Source organism: Berghia stephanieae, chromosome 3, assembly GCF_034508935.2.
Source record: "Berghia stephanieae isolate SIO BIC M18660-M18661 chromosome 3, UCSD_Bste_1.3, whole genome shotgun sequence".
NCBI lineage: Eukaryota > Metazoa > Mollusca > Gastropoda > Nudibranchia > Aeolidiidae > Berghia > Berghia stephanieae.
In genome coordinates, this window is record NC_088362.1 from 55784012 (window position 1) to 55800334 (window position 16323).

Consider the following 16323-nt stretch of genomic DNA (forward strand, 5'->3'; position numbering starts at 1 on the left):
TTGATTTATTCAAGTTCTTTAAATCATATATCACAGACTTAGTAATATTAAACATGCAGTATGGAAATATACATAAACAGAAATATACATTATGTAATATAACATCAACGCACAAGTGTAGTTAACTAATGATACGAATATAATGTATTCTTAAAATGTATTGAATTGTGACATTATTAATAAGTAATTAAATGTAATTCAGTGTATTATTCATGGAAGTATAATATTTGTTATTGCAAAGGGCAATAACTCAATAATAACAATACACCATAACACCTCCCTTCTAGCCTGGAGGATACTGAAGGCTTAACCATCAAAATATTAACTCACTCAACCCTGGCCGTCTGAAAGCTGTTCGCACCCATATCCTGGCCATTTTGGCCTGTTTTCAAATTGTAATAACTTTTGTACTCTTAACTCCTTTAACTTCATTTTTGCATGTGTGTTGTAATGCTTTTGGACAATCCAAATCAACAATTTTTATTGCTCTGACTCAAACATTTTTCTTTTGGTAAATTTTTAAAACTTGCCATGAAATCTGATTTTCAACAAATTCGGGAGATAGCAAGGATGTCCATCTAAAACAGTAAAACACGCTCCAAAAATCAAATTGGCCATGGTGATCAGTAACTAATAGCAAACAATGTAAGTTCAGATAAAAGAGCTTTTAAATCTATTAATAATTTCAAAAAAAAAGTTGCATACAATCATATGGACATAACAAATTTAAAAAGGAAAATTACAATTATTGCCGCGTCAACTATCAAATAATCCAAAGAATTCATAGGAGTTTATATATTGTTTTCTTAGACATAATCCCTCTTTGAATCAAATTCTTTGACACAAGGCACCACACAGAGAGCTACTTTACATATTGAACACCAATATCTTGTTTCTTTTCGCACATAATTTGTTTTTTGCTGCCCATTTCGATTTTTCCATTCTCGCTCTGAACAAACTTTGCACACTTGATATGGTTTTTCTCTTTTTGCTGTTGGAGGTATTTCCTCTGCAGTGTGGCCATGGGCTGATTGCAGATGAGCAGGAGGTTTTGGACTGGGAGCAGGGGCAGTTTGAGTGACCATGTGTGACCTGTTCAAAATGTCAGCACGACGAGATTGAAAGTCTTCGGTCATTTCAATGCCCAAAGATACTAAAAAGTCATAGAGACTTAGTTGTTTTTGTCTTGAAAGTGAAGCCTTTTTATTATAAACTATGCGGGCCTGAATGAAACATAAAGTTAAAAGGTGCATAAATAGTTTCTTTGGCCACTTCATGGTCCGTCGGTGGAGTGGATGGAAGGCCGCCATTTGGTCGCTCCTGTCAACGCCCGACATTTTCATCACATAGTCCTGAACAGCAACCGGTTTGTCTTTTGTGGCTGTCCTTGTGGTCACAGATTGCTGTTGAGTCGGATCGTGGATTGTTGTCAGGATTGTCACATTTTTTAAATCTGCCCATTTGACGGCACACATCTTTCCTTTACGCAGATAATCTGTCTCACCACGCGGAAGAACTTTCCCAGCCAAGGATTTTGGCATACCCACACGATTTGATTTAACAGTTCCCACACTCATTGTTCCTTTCTCTAACAATTTTTCCGATAATGTGGGACAAGTGTAATAATTATCTGTAAATAACACACATCCTCTCCCGAAATATGGTTCCATAAGCCTAAGACACACATCAGTCGGACTGTTGCTTAGCAAAGGGTCACCACAATATATTTCAAAGTCACAAATGTAGCCTGAGGTGCTCTCGCAAATTTCATATAATTTTATTCCCCACTTGCAGGGCTTGTCCTTCATATAAACCCTGAAAGCTAAACGACCCCTCCAGGGGCATATTGCTTCGTCGATGCATACCTCTTTACGAGGTGTGTAGAGGGAAGAGAATTTGTCTCGTAAATAGCCGTAAATGAATTGCAGTTTGTGCATGGGTTGATGGCCAGCTTGGCCCCGAGGAATGTAGTCATCATTGTTTGAAAAGTGCAGGAAGGATAAAATTGCCAGAAAACGATCCCTAGCCATAATGGTGGCACAAAATGAAGAGTCCAATATTGCTTTCGTACTCCAATAATCAGTTATTTTGGGGGTTTTTTACGATTGCCATGTGGATTAGAATACACAGAAATCCACACAAGTCATTCACTGAGACAGTCTTCCATTTTAAATGAATGCCGTGCTCTTTTGCAAAATCTCCCTTGATGGATTTTTGTTGGACTGCATATCGATTGGTTTCAGCCTTTACAAATTTCAGTATTTCAATGGTGAAAATGGCGTTGAAGATCTGCAAAGGTGTTTCACAGTTTTCTGGTAGATGCAGTTGACTGGTTGCAGTGAAGGCTGGTATCTCAGGATATCCATCAAGATTTGGTGTTCAGCCATTATCATCAAATGGAACGGGTTGAGTTGATGAAACATTCACATCAGTTGCTACATCACCAGAGTCATCAGTAACAACACCAAATCTAAGCATGGTCGTTTAGAACTGGACTGAACAGGATCAGAATCTGTAAAAAACAAAACAAAAATAAAAAAAAAGGTTACTTTATTTCATTGATGTAAATCAAAGCAAATAAACCTATTAAAAAAGACGAAGGTGATCAGCCATGGACAGCAAAAGTAATCTTTGAAACAGTGCAAAGACTTCTAATAAAAATTATGCTCAGATTTTACGTCAGAATTGCACTAGACAGTCACAGAACCACAGCATTAGCATTCAGAGATAAAAGGAGCTAATGGACTTGTCAATATGTCATTCAGTTGACATCTCCTGTCAAGTGTGCAAATACAATGACAAAGGGATAAGATTTCAGGTAGATACAGAATTTCATATAGAAAAAAAAAATTGAAGGAATAATAAAAATGGAAGAAAGAAAAAATGAAGTGGGGGGGAGACACAAACAATCATAAGGAAGCAACTGAAGAGCTTACGTCATCCTTACTAAGCAAAACGAGGAATCCCGAATTTCAGTTGATCAGCTGATGACAAAAATACTGACATGTGCCAGTGACATCACCAGTTGGTCCGTCAGTAACACAGACTCGTTATTTGATCTTACAAATAAAACGTGAAAAATATTCAAGTTGTCGATCAAACTAATATTTGTTGCAAAATTAAAACAGGGAAATAATAAGAATTTATAAAATATTGCATCAACTTCCAGGCCAGTATACAGCTGTGCTGGCTAACTGTTTCATTCGTTGCATTCCAAAATGGCCCAGATGTAGTACTTGAAGAATGCGTTCTTGAAGCTTCTTCAGAACCACCACACGATCACCATAGAACACGCAACCATTCGATGCTGTAAGGAAGTCTTTAATTCTGTTGAGCGACCCAACTGACCAGGACTCTTGTTTGTTGGGTGTCATCTTCATTGGCCATCCTTCTTCCAAGTATTTGAAGACAGCCGAGAGCACTGGATCGTCCTGGGATTCTTTAGTCAGCTCATCAGGGTGAGAGGGAGATACCATCTGAATGGCGCAAATTGTTGACGAATCATCTCCGGTCTCTCGTTTGTCAAATATTTGGTCAGGTCCTGATGGCAAACGACTCAAGGCGTCGGCATTTCCGTGGTCCGACGTCTTCCGGTACTCGATTTTGTAATCGTACTGGCTCAAGGTAAGTGCCCTTCTTGCCAGTCTGTTGGAATGAATGAGGGCATCCACCGACAGTCCAAGATCTTTAATCGCTGTTCAGCCAAGGAGATTCAGATCCAAAGTTGTCACGACAAATTTTTGTCTAATCACGCCCTCGGGTCACGAAGATGTTGAGGTCGGCAGGCTGATAACGCCAATCACTGGAAGATCTGCGTTGAAAGCACAACGGTATTTGCACGTAGGTGGTGACAGTGCAGGCCGTTGTAACTTCTTCCAGGTCTTTTCTGAAATGATGTTGTCCCTGGAACCAGTGTCAACCTTGAAAATGACTGACACATCGTTCAAGTAGCAGGTCTTCCACAAAGGTCGGGCCGCATTCCATTTGACCTTTGTCACCGTCTTTACTCGTTGATGTTGACTTCTCTTCCAAAAGGCAGGCTTTACTTACTTACTTATGCCCGTCACTCCTAGTGGAGCATAGGTCGTCGACAACAGTCCAAATCGTCGAGCTGGTCGAACAATGTCCACTGAATCCCATTTCTCCTACCAGTCCTTGTCCTTGTCCAGTCAATCGCCAAAAGGAAGAGAAAGGGTGACAGGGGACATCCCTGTCTGACTCCAGTCTTCACCTTGAAGCTATCTGTCCCCCATGGATTACTCGACAGGTCACTCCCTCGTAGGAACTTTGGATCAGGCTGACTATTTTTGTTGGAACCCCATAGTGGCGGAGTATTTTCCATAAGGTTTCCCGGTCCACGCTGTCAAACGCTTTTTCATAATCAACTAAGTTGATGTACAGCGGGGAAATCCACTCCAAGGATTACTCAACTATGATGCGTAGGGTTGCAATTTGGTCGACACATGATCTATATCTGTGGAAGCCAGCCTGTTGGTCGCGAAGGAGGGGGTCAACAGCACTTTTAATTCTTTCCAAGATTATTCTATTAAAGACTTTTCCTGGCACTGACAGAAGCGTTATTCCTCGGTAGTTGTTGCAATTCCTGAGGTCGCCTTTCTTAGGCAGTTTGACGAGGTACTCTTCTTTCCTGTCTGTTGGTACTTCTTCCTCCTCCCAGATCTTCTTGAAGAGAGGATAAAGCATTTCTGTGATCGTTTTTAAGTCCGTCTTTAAAGCTTCTGCGGGAATGTTGTCTGGTCCAGCTGCCTTGCCATTCTTCAATAGTTTGATGGCGTTCCTGATCTCCTCTTTAGTCGGGTGTCTACAGTTGATGTCAAGGTCTGTATCAGCTGGGTTGATATTTGGGGCGTTCGACAGAGCTGGTCTGTTCAGAAGCTCTTCAAAGTGAAGAGCCCATCTATTTAGTTGCTGTTCCTTTTCCAGGATGGTGTTTCCTTCTTTGTCTTTGACTGGTCGCTCGGGCCTGTTGCTTTTCCCGGACAGTTTCTTTGATATGTCATACAGCTGTTTCATGTTGTTGCTGGCTGCTGCTTTCTCTGCTTCTTCCGCCAGGCTGTCAATGTATTCGCGCTTATCTGTTCTTGCACTCCTCTTAACTTCTCTGTTGGCTTCTGTGAAGTCTTTCTGTGCCTTTGCCTTTGTGGCTCTTGTCCGGCAATTGTTTATGACTGCCTTCTTTTGCTTCCTTGTCTGGATCTTTTGCAGTGTTTTGGCTGAAATCCATTCCTTATGGTGGTGTCTCATCGGCCCAAGCACTTCCTGACAGGTTGTCTTGTGTCCTTCTTTCACTTTATCATCTTCCACACTGCTCTCTTCCAAAAACTGATCTTTTAATACTTTATACATATTGGTGAGAGTCAGGCTGAATTTTCCTCGGGTATCTGGATCTTTCAACAAATTGACATTGTACTTCTCTCTTTTCGTTGCTTCCATCCAATTTCTCTTCAGTTTTAATTTCAGCCTTACTACAACCAGGTGGTGGTCCGATGCAACGTCTGCTCCTCTTTTCACCCGTACATCCATCAGGGACCTTCTGAATCTCTTAGCTATGCAGATGTGGTCAATCTGGTTTTCGGTAACAAGGTCGGGTGATACCCATATAGCCTTATGTATTCTTCTGTGGGGAAAGTGCTACCTCCAATGATCAGGTTATTCATAGCACAGAAGTCTGCAAATTTCTCCCCATTCTCATTCATTACTCCCAGTCCATGTTTTCCCATCACTTCCTCGAACCCTGTATTATCTGTTCCTATCTTTGCGTTTATGTCACCCATGAGAATGTTCACATCTTTCTCTGGATACTTGGCCAGGACATTCTGCAATCTGTTCAAAACCTGTCTTTTACCTCTTCGTCATGTTCATTTGTTGGTGCATAACACTGTATTATATTCATTGTGATCTTCACACCCAGACTTTATGTGGCCCTTAATGCCGCAGTGGTGGCAAAGGGCTTCCTTAAATTGACAGGCATCACTTGAGTGGTTCCTGAGGCACCGGTGGCATCGGGTTTTCTAGTTCCTGTTCTCCGTTGATTTTGATTGGCGGTTGATCTTTGGAGACGGTTTGTTATTCGCCGTGGGCAGTTTATGAGCCGGATTACGATTGGGCTGGAACTTAAACACATCCGCATTTGATGTGCCGATCGTCTCTCTGGCAACTTTTCCAGCCTCCTCCACTTCTGGGGCAATCTGAATGGCTCGATTGAACGTCAGCTCGTCGTCCTTTACTTTAAACAAGGCTTTGATGGTAGCCTCGCTGTTGATCGAGCAAACGAATCGAGTCCTCATTGCCTCGTCCAGCGGGTCCTTGATCGAGGCAAAATCACACGTAGCTGCCTCTTGCCGGATTCTGGCAGCTAACTTGTGGACAGTCTCTCCTGGCTTCCTTTCTGTTCGTGTCCAGAATTTGTAACGCTCCCGAACAACGAATCTATTGGGGTTGAAATGGTCAACCATGTGCTGCTGGATCTCGTCCATCGATAACTTGTTGACGTCCTTGGGAGGAACGCTCTGTGAAGCCATGTTTGCCAGCAGCTTGAACATGGCACACGATTGGTTGGTGAGAAAAATCTCCGCAATCCTGTCTGATGGAATGGAGTTGGCCTTTACGAACGTCTGGAAACGTGACCAATAGTCTGTCCACAGCTCTGCGTTGAATCAAAGTCAGAACCTGGTGTTGGTCACTGACGACCTGGGTCGATCCATCACCTAGGCCATTAACGTTTCCATCTGTTGACTTTGCATCTTCATCTGCTGTTGTTGTTGGGCCATCTGATCACGCAATAGCCCAATCAGCTCTTCGTTGGTCCATGCTGCTTGTGTAGTCATGAGGATACGCCCAAAGCAGCCAATGAACGATCAGCAGGCCGATATGTCGCTGCAAATACATGTCAAGACTCCGCTGGTAATCCTTGCTGTCCGACACAGCAAGACAAGTAGGTCAACCATTTGACCCGGCAGTTCCTCCTCGCACGTCCGACACGGCAAGGCAGGCTCGTCCTGATGAAAACGTCCAAAACAGCCAATGGACGGTCAGCATTATTATTATTATTATTATTATTATTATTATTATTATATTATATTATTATTATTATATATATTATTATTATTTTATTAATGTTATTATTTTATTATTATTATTATTATTATTATTATTATTATTATTATTATTATTATTTATTATTATTATTATTATTATTATTATTATTATTATTATTATTATTATTATTATTATTATTATTATTATTATTATATTATTATTATTATTATTATTATTATTATTATTATTATTATTATTATTATTATTATTATTATTATTATTATTATTATTATTATTATTATTATTATTATTATTATTATTATTATTATTATTATTATTATTATTATTATTATTATTATATTATTATTATTATTATTATTATTATTATTATTATTATTATTATTATTATTATTATTATCTATTTAATTTGTTTTATTTGATTATTATTGTTAACAAATTATGATTTGTGCCATTGACATCTTGTGATTAAAAATAAACTATGAATTTAGAATTTGAATTTTTAAATTGTTTACACTAATTTCAAAATAATGCACGATGGGCAGTAGGTCTTTTACTATTACTATCTCCTGTTTCATCTTGGTCTTGGAATGGGTCTTGACCCTTAGCTGAGATGGAAAGTCAAATGTACTGGATGGGGTTCCTGACCTCCCATAGTGGGCAGAGAGGCACTTACTGTGTCTTCTATCCTCCTATATCTGTTTTACAACTTGCTTTCTGTCTTTGTCTTGGAATGAGATTTACTTGGTTTTGTCCTGGCCCTGGCCGGATACCCTGGCTGAGAGGGAAACAGTCAAATGTGTAGTTAGTTTTGGGAGATGATATTTTTTTCCCTTGTAAATCATCTCACTGTTATGATTTGTATTATGTTCTGTTTTCATCTTATATATGATTTGTATACATTTGAGTGTATTTCTCTTAGTGGGGACCTGTGCTTGTGTCTGGATGAGACTTTTAGGTGATCTCAAACTAAGGACTTTGATAGTGTGATCTTGGGATCGACCCTTTATCTTACCTTATCTTGGGTGCTTTAATTGTAATTCTAGAACTTTTTACTATCCCATTTTCTTCCTTTTTACTGGCGCTGATACGACCTTAATGTGTTGCAAGTGACTCAAAACCCTTTAAAACAATAAAAACAAGAACGAAGTCAAATGTGAAGCATAGCTGGCAACTGTCCTGATAAAATTGGGACTATCCCAATTTGGCAATCTGGAGAAATAATAATAATAATAATAATAATAATAATAATAATAATAATAATAATAATAATATAAATAATAATAATAATAATAATAATAATAATATAATAATAATGAAATTTATTTATATTGCGCCCAATCCTCTATACATTAAAGCTCTAGGCGCATAACAATAACATCAATTCATTCAAATGTCTCTCTCTCTCTCTCTCTCTCTCTCTCTCTCTCTCTCCTCTATCTCTCTCTCTCTCTCCCTCTCTCTCTCTCTCTCTCTCTCTCTCTCTCTCTCTCTCTCTCTCTCTCTCTCGCTATATTTAAAAATCAAAACATTGGACTGTTATATGAATGCAGACTTGACTACTACAACAAAAATTTCGGAGAAATACACATTTTTTAGTCCTAATTGACAATTGTATAAAGATCAATAATTCAATACATTTCTCTAAAAAAAGTGGATTTAAACACAAATTTGTAATTTTTAATGAAAATGACCCTTGCAGGTCCCAGGATTATGCTTTTTTTGACTAGAAAATTAAAACAAGAAACAGAAAAGGCTCTAAATCTAAATTGTATTGTATAATAGTCCAAACATACTGCTGTTTTGGGTCATGACCGTATTGTGCTTAATGGTGTCCCGATTTAGCTCTTTGAAAAGTTGGCCGCTATGGTACAGTATTAATTTTGGTAGGTGGTACTTTTTAACTTGGAAAACTATCTCTTTGTTTTGAACTGATCGTTATATTTTTGTTTTCAACATATCTTGTAAACATTTTAGATGTGTTCCTTTTAGTGTGATCATGTGCTGGTGTCTGGATATGTCCTACCCAGCGGGTAGCAAGAAATCACTATTGTCAGTTTCACGCTATAGAAACCGGGATAAACTCCAACTATCTGGGTGGGATTTTCTGACCTCCAAGGTGGGAAGGAGGTTACTTGCTGTGTCTTCTCATTTCCCATGTTGCTCTCTGTATTTGTTGTTGGACTGAGATTGCTCGGTTTATTTCCTGGTTCTTGCGGGGATCCTTAGCTGAGAGGGAGACAGTCAAATATATAGTACCTATTTTTGATAAATCATCTCTCTGTTACTATTTTGTTCTACTATCATTATTAGTTTTGAATACTGTATATTGTGTAATTTGTAAACATTTGAGTGTACCCTTCATGGGGATCCTTTATTTATGACTGGATTGGACTATGACGTACTGTCAAAATGGGCACATCGGTGGATTGATCATGGAATATTCTATTCCCTATTTAAACCAGCTCTTTGTCTTCCTTTTTCTTCAGTACTTACAACTTTCCTCTACCATCCTCCTCACTCGCACTGGCTCTGAAATTACCTAACGGCAGATCTACCTACTACTTCGAAAAATTCGTAGAATTACGAAATTTTGGCTCCAATTTTAGAACTTCATAAATATTTTTAAGTCGTTAAAACTATTGAAAATGAAAGTTGATACCAGACTTTATAATTTAAAGATTTTCGAAGTGTTATTTAATCATTGTAATGGTTAATTATTGATCCACAAAGTTAACTGTAGCGACAACTATTTTTGTTTCCTAACAACTAATTTTTAAATTTTCACTGCCCAACCGTTTCGTAAACACCTTAAAACTAAAACCTTTAAAAACAAAAACCAAAAAAAAATAACTAAAAAGAAACTCCAGCTATGGTGGCCTAATGGCTCTGAAGGACTAAAAAAAAAAAAAGAAAAGAAAAAGACTTTATTGTTCTAACGTTCTTAATAATTCAGTTCTCCGTTATTCCAAGGTACAATACTCTTGTCATACATTATTGGGTATTTTTTTCAAATAGTTACGTCCCTTATTTACATTTTGTGCAGTGGCGTTATTCTGTAAAATTCGGCAAACGCTGTAAAATCATGAAAAACAAACACAAAAGCACGTAAAAATGTCCTTGTATCTCGACAGGGAAAAAGCGCACACGGGGACCGCGTGGCATCGTGGTATGGTCTGCTTCGAATCTTAGCTCAGGAAGTACCGAGTTCGAGTTCTCCCGTAGCGGCGCATGACCTTGAGAAGTTCACGTCGCCCTTGATCATTTTGCGTATTTAAAGGACTAGTTTTCTGACCAATATTAAAAATACGTTTTTTTATTTTGTGTTTTTTTTTCAGAGTACGACAGTGTAGCCCGTGACTGATATACAGGGTGTTCCAGAAATTTGGAATCAATAAGAAAATAGTTTACGGAGAAACAGACAGTACAGCTAAGCACATGATGTTAGTGAAAATAAGGAAAAATAATTCAAGTTTTTTTTTTAGCGTAAACTAGAACTCGAAAAATGACTTAACCGATTTTTTAAATACATCGTTAATGGATTTAAACGTGTCCGTCATTTTGTGTTATCAGTACTTTGATGCGTTGCTTAAGTTCTCTCTAAGTGTTTTTGAGTATATAATTTCTTTGCTGACTGGACTGATTCAACTGCCATCTTAATTCTTCCTTTCAGATCTACCATGTCCGTCATTTTCAATTTGTAGATTTATTCTTTTATGTATGTAGCCCCGCGGGTGGTTGGATGGGAGCATCACCCTTGAATCATATACCTATGATGTTCGCAATGGTGTACGATCCGATAGTGATGTCGTTTCTTCTTCTCTTTACTAGCCTATCCTGCTTCTTTGGTTTGTGATTGTATTTTTGACAGGGGATATTTTTTTTTCTGTAAATCTTCTGCCTGTTTGTTCTTGGTTATTTATAATTTAGCTTATGATATCTTTAGGTTATGATTTTGATTTACATTTGTACTATTTTTGTTAGATTGCTTGTTTTTTTTTGTTTCAGCGGTCTCTCATATAACCTCAATTGTGTTGGAAGAGACCTAAAGCAACAAACAAACAAAAAAAATAAATAAATATGTAGCCCCATAACAGAGGCCATTGATGTCTGGTGAACGTGGTGGCCATTGAATAGGGCCATCTCTGCCAATCCATCATTCAAGAAGCTTGTTTAAAAAGCTGTCGGACAAACAAGCCCCAGTGGAGAAGGGCGGCATCCTGCTGAGAAATGATACAATGTTGGAGTACTTATAACTGTGGGCAAATATATCTATTTTTAGAAGATCGTAATTTGTTTCAGCCGTTTTTTAATGTTCAGGAAAGAAAACCCATCTGATGATGCGGTCACACATTCTGCTTTTTCTTCCTCTGTCGCCATTTTCAACTGCGTTCAATAAAGCGGGTGCAACGTTCAATTCTGGGTGGGATTCACGACCTCCCATAGTGGGCAGGGAGGCACATACTATGTTTTCTATCCCCTCATATCTGGTTTCCAACATGCTTTCTCTCTTTGTCTTGGAATGAGATTACTTGGTTTTGTCCCGGCTCTGGCAGAACATTTGAGTGTATCCCTCTTTGTGGGGACCTGTGCTTATGTCTGGATAAGACTTCTAGGATCTCAAACTAAGTACTTTGATGGTGTGCTCTTCGTATTTACACCTGTTTCAAATTTGAACCAATTCCTCCTTGTCTTACATATTTCGTGTGTGCTTTAATTGTAATTCTAGACCTTTTTACTATCCCATTTCTTCCTTTTTACTGGCGCTGATATGACCTCAATGTGTTGCAAGTGCCGCAAAACCCTTAAAAACAAAAATAAATAGCGTTCAATTTTACGTTTTAAAAACAAATAGAGGTGGTAACAATAAAAACTTTGAATGGTTTCTTTATGAACCGAAACAAATTTCATAAAGAAACCTTCATTAGTTTAATAATAAATACGACTTGTTATAGGGAATGAGATTAGCGGAAGAGTAGCGTCCCTTGATTGGACGTCACCCATAGTCTGTGACGTCACCGGCGGAAAAGTTATTAGAGAGAGAGAACGTCATGTTGAGGACGAGAGACGCATGCGCACAACCAACATGACGTTCTCTCTCTAATAACTTTTCCGCCGGTGACGTTACATACTATGGGTGACGTCCAATCAAGGGACGCTCTCTTCCGCTAATCTCATTCCCTATTGGTTCTCCTGGGACACTGAGTAGTATGAATATTCGTACAGAATACTTCAAGGGACAGCGTGGCTCAGCGGTACGGTCTTCGCTTCGTACCAAAAAGGTACCGAGTACCCGCTTCGTTGTGTGGCATTGAGCAAATCATTCTCCCTAGTTCACTTTTCGGCGCTGCACTGCGGCTGACGCCTGGGTTATTCTAGTCTTCCCTTGGAATAAACCCTAAAGACAAATTTTCCTCTGGGGTTGAATAAAGGGAATTTTATTTGTTTATTTATTATTTCTTCTATTACTTTTAATGCCTTATATAATGGAACTTTGTTTCCTTTATGGCCAGCTAGAAGAATGAATATATAGCACTATAAAGCACGATGAGTCTGTGTCGAAATGGATAGATGGATGTAAATACATATTTATATACTATATAGTGGAATCCCCATAAAGTCAACCTCTCCTTAAAGTTAAAGTTGACGCCTCTGCTGGTCCTAAGTTTTCTGTTCTTTCGTACGGCTATGTGGTCTTGTGGTATGACACTCGCTTTCGGATCGGAAGGTCATGGGTTCGAGCCTCGCGCTCGGCGCATAGTTAAGTCCTTGGAAAAGGCTCTTTACTCACTTTCTCTCACCGTACTCAGGTGTAAAATGAGTACCTGGCCGTTAACAGCGTTGTCTTTGTCCGAAAAATTGTAATATCGCCTGACAGGCGGAATGTCCCGTCCTACATGTTAAATGTTGCTGTTGACCAGGGACCCCTTGTAAAGCGCTTTGAGCACATTTAGTGGATATTGCACTATATAAAGCTCAATTTTATTTATTTTTTTATTATTCTTTATCTAAATGTGTTCACTTAAAAATGGATGAAGTCACCCTTTCTTTTAAAGTCAACCAATCTTTCTGACCCGGCGGTGTTGGTTTTATCAGGATTCCACTGTATCTATTTATCAATTATGAAATGCATTATCAATGCACCATCGACTGGAGCTGCCTTTACCTCAAACATATTTTAATTACATTATAACGAGTGGTTTTATTACACAAAAGCAATTAAGAAACTTGAGTTTTGCATAGCACAATATCCACTAAACGTACACAAAGCGCTTTACAAGGGATCCCTATCCGACAGCACCGCTTTACATGTTGGACGAGACATGACTCCTGTTAGGCGATATTACAATTTCTTTCCAACCGAGACAACGCTGTTAACAGCCAGGTACTCATTTCACAATTGAGTACGGTGAGAGAATATATGAGTAAAGGACCTTTCCCAATGACTCATCTATGCACCGCTCAGAGCAGAATTCGAACCCAGGACCTTCCGATCCGAAGGCGAATGTCATACCACAAGACCACATAGCTGCACAAAAACAACCCCAGACAAACAAAAAACAAACAAAACAAACAACCCCTCCCCCCCCCCAAAAAAAAAAAAAAACCCAAACAAACACCAAAACAAACAATCAAAAGCAAACTTGAACATTTATATAACGCAATATCCATTAAACGTGCTCAAGCAAACATTACAACAAACGCCCTTGAAAGAGCTCTTCTGTTAATTCACACGTTGTATTATCATAGTATCCCCCATGTGCACAAAATAACATCTATCAGTTTATCGACTAAATAGAACGATCTATTACTTCCCTAATCAGACCCGTGATCGGAAAATGAAAGTGTAATTTGATTTTAATCACCCCCGGGAAAAAAATAAAACAAAACAAACAATTGTTGTTTTCTAACATGTTTTTGTCTGTTCGTTGTTTTGTTTTCAATCTAAACTCATTGCTTAGCTCATTACTTCGTCTATTCTATTGAAAACATTTGTGTTGTTACAATGTAGGCTATTTTCCTTGTTTCTGTTGTTGTTGTTCTGTTTAGCCCAATTTGGCTATTTGTTACGGCATGCGAGTTTCCCCGTTGATGTCTATCTATCACAATAGGAAAGACAAATCAATGTGGCCAAAGTTGGCATTGTTTGGAAAAGTCTGAAATTGAAAATAAAAATAAAAATGCTTTTTAACCGTTTCAGGCCGGATTCAACTTAACTCTAAAACTGTTATTAAATTATAGTAACCCATTGCTTCTCAATGCCTGGTTGCGCCCGCTAAAATAGAGCATCGTGCTTCTCAATGCGACAAATCATGAAAAAAAATATTTAAAAATCCCACATTTTGCAAGCAAAATCCTAAATTTTGCAAGCTAAAAAACAGCAAAATTTGCAAAAAATTTGCGATTAATTTTTCTAAAAACCCCAAATTAGTTCATGAAAGAGAAAGGTATTTGTTTCTTTTTAAGAGGTTCACGGCAAATGCAACAAATGTAAGGTAAGGTCATATCTGCGCCAGTAAAAAGGAAGAAAATAAGATAGTAAATAAGAAACTACTCTTGTTTAATTATCTTAAACACTCTACACGAGCTATCAAATGAAAAGTTTAAAAAAAAACGTCTCTTTTATTATTATTTTTATTAATGTTTTTTTTAAACGTGTTATAATTGTTCAGTTTTCTTTTTCTTTTTCTTCGCAAAATCTCGAAAATTTGCAAAAAATTGTAAATATTGCAGATTTTGAGGCCGCAAATCAAATCAATGATATTTTGCCATTTTTTTTTCGCCCTGTTTTGCGATGCGCAAAAAAAAAAAAACCGCCATGCCAGCCAAATGCGCCCGTTAAGGCTATGGACCAGGTCCAGTGTTTTGAAGCTCATACTTTAAGGAAAGGGAGCACCTTTGGTGTTCTTTTTAGTCAGTATCTCAGATGTAGAGGAGTAGGCCTAGTGAAACTGAAAGAAGCTGTTTACAGTTAAACACAAGGAGTGCAATCTGAACTATGATTTTATGAAGTGAGACGAATTCTTTCAATCAAATCTACCTGAAACTTGAAAGATGGCATTTTATTTTTAAACATTCTTTGGCCTTTGAAAGTGCTTTAGATGAAATTGCAGCCGATAATGTTGATTAAGGTGGCAAGATTTCACAATTGTATCTGATTTTTAAAAAAAGGAAAAAACATACAATTAAAAGTAGTCAAACACAATCAAAATTGGTATTTATATATATATATATACCTATATCTATATATATATATATGACTTTATTTTGTTTCCAATGTTGTACTTGTCACAAAAATGCACGTCATAAATCAAATTAATGGGAATTGAGTTCTTTATTTAAAAATATCATTTTAATTGGGATTTCATCAGTGCTACCGACACAGTAACTATTGTTGTTAATTAAAAAAGGTCAGTTTATCATAAGAGTTATTTCCCTTGGTTTGGTGGTTCAGGGTTAAAAGGGAACATTTCATTTTTCTTGAGAAGCAATGGGTTAAATGCTAGATACGTGTTCGCATGAGAGCAGTTACAGCGATATGAATCGAGCTGCACCGTTATTACAATGTGATCTTGTGGTATGACACTGTAATGGTTCTACCCCCACTTTGAATGGCGCATTGTTGAGGCCTCGGAGAAGGCTCTTTCCTCACATTCTCTCACCGCACTCATGAGCACTTGGCAGTTAACATCATTGTTTTTGTCGGGAAAAAATGTAGCAGGCGCCATGTCTCGTACTATGTCAAATCCTGCTGTCGTCTTGGGACCCCATGTAAAGCGCCTTGAGCACGTTTAGTAGACATTGAGCTACATAAATGCTCATTTTTGTGTGTGAAAAGTCTTACTTACGTATTCCTTTTATCTACATCTGGAGTATAAGGCGCCCACTACGGATCTCCATCTGGTACGGTCTCTGGCTACTACCTTAGACTAGAGGTGCCTAAGTGAGGCAAAAGATAAAGGGAGTAAATGTGACTCATAAGTATGATTCAAAGATTCAAATGTTTATTGTAGGCCATTGGCCAATACTCATAACATCTCTCTGAACAAATTATTCTAACAATTATAATAATAAAGGGATATTCTTTTAGGTAGAAAGATAAAGGGAGTAAATGTGACCCATAAATAAGGGAACAACACAAAACAAACGACGTTTCGGCCTTTAGCCTTTTTCAAGTAAACACGAAATATTAAGGCCAAAGGCCGAAACGTCGTTTGTTTTGTGTTGTTCCCTTATTTATGACTC

General features: G+C 38.0%; 1 protein-coding gene across 1 annotated transcript; it reads right to left on the reverse strand.

Annotated features, from left to right (window-relative positions):
* Positions 1 to 4422: 4422 nt before the first annotated feature.
* Positions 4423 to 5544, reverse strand: LOC144969283 (uncharacterized). The gene has a single exon (XM_078908394.1). It carries the CDS (start codon positions 5542 to 5544, stop codon positions 4423 to 4425), a length of 1122 nt encoding a protein of 373 aa, XP_078764520.1.
* Between the last annotated feature and the right edge of the window lie 10779 nt (positions 5545 to 16323).